This window comes from Quercus lobata, chromosome 11, assembly GCF_001633185.2.
Source record: "Quercus lobata isolate SW786 chromosome 11, ValleyOak3.0 Primary Assembly, whole genome shotgun sequence".
NCBI lineage: Eukaryota > Viridiplantae > Streptophyta > Magnoliopsida > Fagales > Fagaceae > Quercus > Quercus lobata.
The window spans coordinates 10,755,251-10,764,044 of record NC_044914.1 but is presented as its reverse complement, the minus strand read 5'-3'; the positions used below and the strand labels follow the sequence as shown (position 1 = coordinate 10,764,044).

Genomic DNA, 8,794 nt, shown 5'->3' with positions numbered 1-8,794 from the left:
CAATGCTTCATTTTTTCCCCCTCATATTAGCCCTAACTTGCGAGATCGGCCCCATTCCTATTCTCTCTCCTTTTTTTTAAGGGGAAAGACATGTGGCCACTAAACAATCCAAGTGTTAGAACATAACCTCGTTAAATACAATTTTCATCTTATTATCTCTCTCTCTCTCTATCTCTCTCTCTCTCTCTCTCCTATGTCACCAAGCTATTGTATTTCTCTTTGGGAGCAAAAAAAGGGATTGTTTAGTAACCACGTATCTTTCATCTTAAAAAAACAGGAGAGAACGAGAGATTTTTAAATGGGAGGAGAGTTGGTCCCAAATGAAACTATTGGCAAATAGCCGAATACCAAAAAATTTTGCAATGGAATTGGGCCTTCACAATAACAACAACATTTCTTGTAGTGGCCACATTAGGCTTATATTCGTATTGGGCCTTTTGAGTCCAATATTCTGAACAAAAGGCCCACAAAATAGAGAGGTGGTGACTGAGAAGGGTTTTTTGGCGCGAAACCGTTGGGTCCCTCTCCTTATTTTCCCGCCATATCTAGCCCCCTTTCCTTAGAATTCAGATCTCTCAGAAACTCACTCAGAGTGAGAGAGAGAGTGAGAGAGAAAGCTAGGGTTTCTGAATCCGACTCAGAAGAAGAAAATGGAAGCATTTGGTGGTTACTTCGTCGATGAAAAAGCCGTTCGAGTCGAAACCATTTTCCTCGACTTCCTCCGAAGGTTTCTTCTTTCGCTTTTCCAATTGTGAAATTTTCAAATTTTGAAAAATTTTGTGTGTTTTTGTATGTGTATATGTATATCTGTGTATTTTTTGTGAAATTTGTGGATGGAATTTCAGCTTTAGGGTTGGGAATAATGCGGCGGAGCCGTACTACGAGGCGGAGATCGAGGCGATGAGAGGGAGCGAGTCGAGCACGATGTTCATCGACTTCTCGCACGTGATGCAGTTCAATAATCTTCTCCAGAAAGCCATTTCCGACGAGTACTTGCGGTTCGAGCCGTATTTGAAGAACGCTTGCAAGCGGTTTGTGATGGAGCAGAGGCCGACTTTCATCGCTGACGATAACCCTAACAAGGATATCAACATTGCCTTCTTCAACCTCCCAATTACTAAGAGGTATAATTTTTTTTTTGAAATGATTTGTATTGAGCAATTGGGTTTTTTCTTCAATTATGGAATGTGCTTGTATTGCTTTGCTTTTTTTCTTTGAGTTGAGTTGTGTATTGGATGTTATGAGAAAGCGAGAAGATTGCTTGCTAGTTGATATGGGCAATGGTGACAAGGTGATATATTTCTATTAGAATAGGTTTTTGGTGAAAGAATATATGATCTTTTGGAAATTGACAATGGTTAATGATAAATTATCGATTGTTCCAAAAGCTTAAATTGATAGAAAATGGTGAATTTAATTACTTAATCGTATTTCTAACGCTCACCCTCACATGTGATTTTTAACTTTTTGATGGAAGAGTAGAGATAGACAAGGTTTAAACTTAGGACCGTCTACACTGATGCCATAGTCCCTAAAAGCTTAAGGTGTTAAGAAATAGTGAATTTAATCATTTAACCATAATTCTAACAATACGTGCCTGTAAATTTTAATGGTTTTTGAGCTTTTATATCTTTTGCCCATAGGTTGAGGGAATTAGCTACAGCGGAAATTGGAAAACTTGTATCAGTGACTGGAGTGGTGACTCGCACAAGTGAGGTTCGACCAGAGCTTCTCCAAGGGACTTTTAAGTGCTTGGAATGTGGGAGCATCATAAAAAATGTTGAGCAGCAGTTTAAGTACACTGAGGTGGGTCTGAAGTAGTAATTACTTTGTTGCTAATTTGAACTAAATAGTGTTTCAGTGTTGTGTACTGAGCACAATGGTGGATTGTAAACATATATTCATTTGTGTTGACTGTGAGGTTGCAGCCAACAATATGCGTGAATGCAACCTGTGCAAATAGAGCAAGGTGGGCGTTGCTTCGGCAAGATAGCAAATTTGCAGATTGGCAGAGGGTAAGAATGCAGGAGACTTCCAAAGAGATACCTGCGGGTTCCCTTCCCAGATCACTGGATGTTATTCTGCGCCACGAGATTGTTGAACAGGCCAGGGCTGGTGACACGTAAGATAAATTTACTTTCCTGGATTCATGTTGGGTCACTTAATTTGCTTTAATGTCTTTGTTCTGCTTAATACAATAATCTTTTGGTTAATTTGATGACCTAACCTCCAATTTTTGCTCGATTTTCCATGTCCATACAGGGTCATCTTCACTGGCACTGTGGTTGTGATACCAGACATAATGGCATTGGCATCCCCTGGAGAGAGAGCAGAATGTCGTCGTGAAGCTGCTCAGCGCAACAATTCCTCTGTTGGAAATGAAGGTGTGAGGGGCCTTCGATCATTGGGAGTGAGAGACCTCTCCTATCGCCTTGCCTTTATTGCCAATTCAGTTCAGGTTGGTCATTGAGTGGTTTGTTATGAGCTTCTCTTTTAGTATAGTTACAAGAGATGTCTTTCTATGATCTTTGTTTCATAAATGCCTCTTTGTTCAGATTGCTGATGGTAGAAGGAATACTGACATCAGGAATAGAAAGAAGGATGCTGATGAAGACGACAGCCAGAAGTTCACAGTTAGTTCATTGATCCATTGTCTCCACTAGTTTTCTTATAGGTCCCTGTTTGCCTGAGAAGTAGTTACGTTGATCTGTTTCTTGATTGCTCTATGTTGCATAATCTCCAGCTAATAGAATGCTGTTACTTGACTTCTTTGGTGTTAAAATATGCTCATGATTCGAGTTAATGCATGTAGAATCTCCATCTTGGCTGATTATGTATGTAATGTGCAAAGTATATTGTATGCCTCTCAAGAGGATCCCAGTCGGCAATATTAAACTCTTTTCAGAATGTCTTCAATATTTTGATGATTCATTTCCCTGGCTCTCATCATATTTATATAAGAAGCTTTGCATTGCTATGTTCCATTAGATTTTAACACTTATATATTTGGAAAAATACCCCATAATTATGGTTATTTTTTTAATATGGCAGGCAGAAGAACTAGATGATATTCAAAGAATGAGAAACACTCCCGATTTTTTCCCTAAGCTTGTTGATAGCATAGCTCCAACTGTGTTTGGACACCAAGATATAAAGCGAGCAATCCTTCTTATGCTTCTAGGTGGCGTTCACAAATTTACTCATGAAGGCATCAACCTAAGAGGTGACATCAATGTCTGTATTGTTGGAGATCCCAGTTGTGCTAAGTCTCAGTTCCTCAAGTATGCCACTATTTCTGCTTTTTATCATTTCAACTATCATGTTTTGTACTTTTGTACAAATCACTTACATATGCTGGGATATGAATTCACAGGTACACTGCAGGCATAGTTCCAAGATCTGTTTACACATCTGGAAAATCCTCCTCCGCTGCTGGGTTGACTGCAACTGTGGCCAAAGAACCAGAAACTGGTGAATTCTGTATTGAGGTAGAATTTAATTTATGTTTACCCTTTTGTAAATTTGATCCATGAATTGTATTGGATCCTGTTAGTCACAGTACCTGTGTTGGGTTAGCAGGGAACTAGAAGACCATTTTCATCAAACTTCCAAAGTTTGATATTTTTATTGTCCAAGTTTGTTGACATTATCAGAGGGGGTCTATACCTTTGGATCAATAGTTTTCTCAATTTGATCGGTCCATTACTAGGATATTGTTTATGATTTTCTTTACATTGTATAAGTCAAAGGGCTAGGAAACAAAGGTCTGAGATATTTCCCAACAGAGGCAGATGGTGATTTAAGCTGTCTGGAATCAGTTAATCAAACTTATAATCATTTTAGTAGACATATCATAATTAAGTGTGATGGGATTTCCAAAAACTGAATAATTTGAACGGTAAGATTTTAGGCCAAATATCTTGTACCCTTGATTTTTTTTTTTCTCATGCACTTATGATTCCAAAAACAAATTCCATTAGCCATCGCTAGTGACTCAACAGCATTACTGCATTCTCTACTAAAATATTAATGTGATTCATATGCAAGTAGTCCAAGCAATGTAAGACTTAAATATTCTTTTGCAATGCTTGTCAAGTGTGAAATCATCAAGCTTGCATGTCATTTTTCAATTGTACTGTCTTGTGTCAAACGTGTTAAGGGAAACATTACATTGTGTTGTGTAAGATTTCTAAATTAAGCCATTAGTTTTGTTAAAAGGAGAACTGCTGGATTTGCATTGGCCATCACAGAATAGTGGAACTGGGACTTGCAAGCCCCATCACTAATATTAAGAACATGATGTATATACTAGCTTGGTAATGAAATGCAATAGCCGTTGACATGCTTAATCTGGATGCAACTCACTGGGCTCAAACACCCATCAAGAGGAGAAAGAAAATATGAGTGTACAAAGCAACATAAGTGTGAACTACAATAGAGTGTACAAAGCAAACATCTATGAGAAGGAAAGGATGCTTGCATTTTGAATTTTCTTTTTGGCCTCGTCATGTGTCTAATATCTATGCATATCAAGTAATGTTTTATATGGTCTGATATATCTCATCTGATTTTAATTTCAGGCTGGTGCACTGATGCTTGCTGACAATGGCATTTGTTGCATTGATGAATTTGACAAAATGGATATCAGAGATCAGGTAATTATTTTATTGATTTATTTAAAACAAATTGGCATTTTATGCATAGAGCAATTTCAGATATCTAATATGTAAATGGACTTGAAGGTGGCAATTCATGAAGCCATGGAGCAACAGACAATAAGCATCACAAAAGCAGGTATACAAGCAACACTAAATGCTCGGACATCAATTCTTGCTGCCGCCAACCCCGCCGGGGGGAGATATGACAAGTCTAAGCCACTTAAGGTAAGAATATTGTTACAGCTGATGGGGCACCGTGCAAGTGTTCTCAAAAGTGCATGGGTTTTTGTCCTAGTCTTTCACCCTTTTTATATTTTCTGTTGTTGCATGAGAAACATGAGTCCTAGTCTTTACAGCGGCGTGACTGATTAAATTTGAAGCTTTTATTTATGATGGCTAATCTCTTTAATTTATATTTTCTCAGTATAATGTGGCTCTTCCCCCTGCTATTCTTTCAAGATTTGATCTGGTATATGTTATGATTGATGATCCAAACGATCAAACTGACTACCACATTGCCCACCACATTGTGAGAGTACATCAGAAGCGTGAAGATGCACTCGTTCCTGCCTTCACAACTGCAGAGCTGAAGCGTTATATTGCTTATGCAAAAACTCTGAAACCCAAGGTCAGCTGTTTACAGTTTTCTCACTCATCAGGCTGTTTTTTGTCAGGAGAAGCTTCTGTAGCCAATGTGCTCTGCTTCTGACAGTGTTTATACTGATGCAGCTAACCTCAGAAGCTAGGAAACTGTTGGTGGACTCTTATGTTGCTCTCCGTAGAGGCGATACAGCTCCAGGGAGCAGAGTTGCTTATCGCATGACAGTAAGGCAGTTGGAGGCACTGATCAGATTGTCAGAAGCCATTGCTCGAAGTCATTTGGAAACACAGGTGTTTTAAGTTTGGCAACTTATTAATCTGCATTGTGATTGTAATACATTCTGCATTACACTTAAAGAGATTCTCTTTTGCAGATACATCCACGTCATGTTAATGTAGCGGTGAAATTGCTAAAAAAATCCATAATCAGGCAAGAAAATAATGAAAATATGTTGAAGATCCTCTTTTGTCTTTCTCTCTCATGTAGTTTTTAGGCTATAACGTGTATTCTATTTTGCCATGTAGTGTGGAGTCTGGCGAGATTGATCTGTCAGAGTTTCAAGATGAAATTCGTGATGATGGCAATGTTGGTGGTGATGGAAATGACGGAACTGGTCCAGATGATGCTCAACCAAGCAACTCTACAGCTGAGCCAGCCTCTGGGGATGTTGGTGAGATCACATTGCCCATGCTACTTATTTAAATTATTAATTGTTAGACTTACATAGACAACCCATCCATTCTTTTTAATTGTTTTATGATGTGCAGAAAGTGGAGCAGGGTCTTTAAACCAACAAGGGAAGAAACTTGTGATCACGGATGAATATTTTCAAAGGGTTACCCAAGCTCTAGTTATGCGCCTTAGACAGCATGAAGAAACTATAACGCAAGAAGGTAAACCAAATGCACCCTTTGCTTATTGTTTTAATAGATCCTTGAATATCTCATGAAAGGCAATATTCAACAAAACATGTGCTGCTTTAGAAGTTGTTCATGGTTTATTAATTCTTCATCATTGTAGTCCATGGCCTTGAAATATTTTGTGGGCTTCATTTTTGCAGGGACTGGGCTGGCTGGAATGAGACAGAGGGACTTGATTCAATGGTATGTGGCTCAGCAGAATGAGAAAAATAACTACAGCTCCATGGAGGAGGCAGCAACTGAAGTTTCCAAACTTAAAGCTATTATAGAGGTAAATCAACAGCAATCTTGCATCCTACCAAGTATTATAGGATCAAATGAATTAAGAAAATGGTATCTGTTAATTTTACATAACAAGTGCTTTGTAATGCAGAGTTTGGTACGAAGGGAAGGCCATTTGATAGTGGTATATGATGGTAGGCAAGCAGCGGAGGGTGAAGCTGCAGCGCAGTCCACATCTGTATCTAGAAATGACAGAATTTTAGCTGTTAATCCAAATTATGTCATCGATTGAGGAGGCAAAGCTTTTAAGACTATGAAACCACCTCACCTATGGTCTCAACACTTCGTAGTTTTCTTCATGTAACTTAGCCATGTGTTCTGCAGCAAGTTAGGCTCTACAATTCTATGGTGGATCTGGTACAGATGAAAGTTTGGTGCCATCAACAGCCTAGTGCGTCTTAGACAGTTTACTAATGAAAGGAAGTATGGTTGCCTGACTGATTATTTTTCGATGTTATCTAAAGTACAGCTGGCTGCTGCTGCAAGAGCTGAATTTTTCTAGTAATTTGTTGTAACTTATGTCAGTGGTGCATCTCCTTGAATCTTAATCTATTTCATTGTGAGATTGTTGAGTTTCAAGCCGTTAATTGTAACATTTTTTTTTTGTTTGCTGAAGTGTTAATTGTAACCAGCTATGCGGAAACCTCAATTTAGGAAAAATCCCATATTTGATTAAAGTAAAATGCTTCAATTAAGCATAAAGCGACACCTAATTAACTCACTTGGAAAGCAAAATTTCATGCAAAAGTAATTTCAAGGGACTTCTAGCTCAATTTACGCCTCTTGGTATTTTTAACATAGATTTTCATTCAAGATTCAAATTCTCTCCATTGTAAATATCGAATTAAAAAAAAAAATACAAGAGTAATTAATTCAATTAAAATGCAATTGCACATACATTTGAGCCTTCATGCAATTACAAGTGTCTTTTACCCGAAGAGACAGCTCGCCTAAGAATTGGTTTCTCCAAAAAAAAAAAAAAACCTTATGAATACTCCTCAACTAACTATATCATAATTGGACCCACTTTTTAAAGAGAGATTTATTTGATAACTTGTCTTTAAACGCTCCATCTTGCCAAGCAAGCCACAACAATTCTAAATTGTTAGGGGGCATGATATGATCAATTTTCCAAAGAGAGTTAGAAGTTACTATTAGTCGGCAACAAGCTTGTCTTTTCAAGACACTTTTATTTTCAAAATTATCATTAATAGAGGAATGACTATTCTTGGGAAGATTGACTTAATGATGAGAATGATAGGAGAGGCATGGTGTAGATGAGTTCTAAGCTTATGGGAGTGAGGGTGTCAAGTTGGAGTTTTCTCTAATTGGGGGGTAGACACAGTTATCACACGTATCTAAAAATGATCACATGTCACTTTCGTGTCCCATTCAATACATTGAACCAAAGCTAATCTTTTCAGGCCACTCTCATTTCGATTCAAAAAATGGTGCAAATTTGTTGATGTAGTGTGTGGCTTGACATACCATCCCACACAATTTGGTCATGGTCATGCCTTGACCTAAGGTGGATTTGGGCTTGGGCTTTCTTGATAGAATTTTTGTGTCAAAATCTTTCACTTAAATCCAGACCTGAAATTGAATTTTTTAAGGATATCCCATCAGATATTTTTTGTATTTATGAGAAAACTAATCCTGCGAAGAAGCTAGACCAGTAATTTAATTCTTCTAGGAAGGAAGCCAGTCTTATAAAGGAACTTAAAATCTCTTGCTTTCACTCAATAAGCCACTATTGCTTACAAGTTCATCAAAAATCAATGTCATGCTCATGCATATGTGGGTCAAACAGCTATGGATTTAGACCCTGTGGCCCTTGGAGTTGGATGTCACTGATTCTACCCACCCCAGTTTTTTCTCCAATCTGAACATGACATGTAATATGAATTTCATTTATTTGCTATCCTGTATATCTGTGACTATGAACTGTAATGTTAAGATAAGATGGTATTATTCAGAAGAAAAAAAATTGGTATTGTTAAAAGAATGATTAAATTCATCATTTTATATAGTTTTAAGATGGTGTTTAAACTTTTAAAACAATTAGTAATTTAATATTTATTTATAGGATATAATAGATGGTGCTGATTCATTGAGATAAAATTGGAGGCTCAAAACTGAAATATTTTTGTCCAGAATTGATCAGATAAGATTTAATAAAAATCTATGGAAGCCAATGCATCCCAAAATCAAGTCCATACATAGTTAACATCAATTATTTTTTTTCCCTTTTCATTACCAATCAGTTTTCCTTTAGCCCTATCCTATGAGAACTTTTTTTGCTTGTGTGATGAAGACTTCTAAGAATCAATGTG

General features: G+C 37.4%; 1 protein-coding gene across 1 annotated transcript; it reads left to right on the top strand.

The window, feature by feature from the left end:
* Positions 1-550: 550 nt before the first annotated feature.
* Positions 551-7,234, top strand: LOC115969082 (DNA replication licensing factor MCM6). Its single transcript, XM_031088644.1, has 17 exons — positions 551-727; positions 846-1,124; positions 1,644-1,806; positions 1,929-2,122; positions 2,263-2,458; positions 2,556-2,633; positions 3,052-3,281; positions 3,374-3,488; positions 4,581-4,655; positions 4,743-4,883; positions 5,083-5,286; positions 5,388-5,549; positions 5,633-5,688; positions 5,784-5,929; positions 6,027-6,152; positions 6,320-6,450; positions 6,553-7,234. The coding sequence occupies exons 1-17, from the start codon at positions 651-653 to the stop codon at positions 6,691-6,693; spliced, it is 2,514 nt and encodes an 837-aa protein (XP_030944504.1). The 5' UTR covers positions 551-650; the 3' UTR covers positions 6,694-7,234.
* Positions 7,235-8,794: the final 1,560 nt, after the last annotated feature.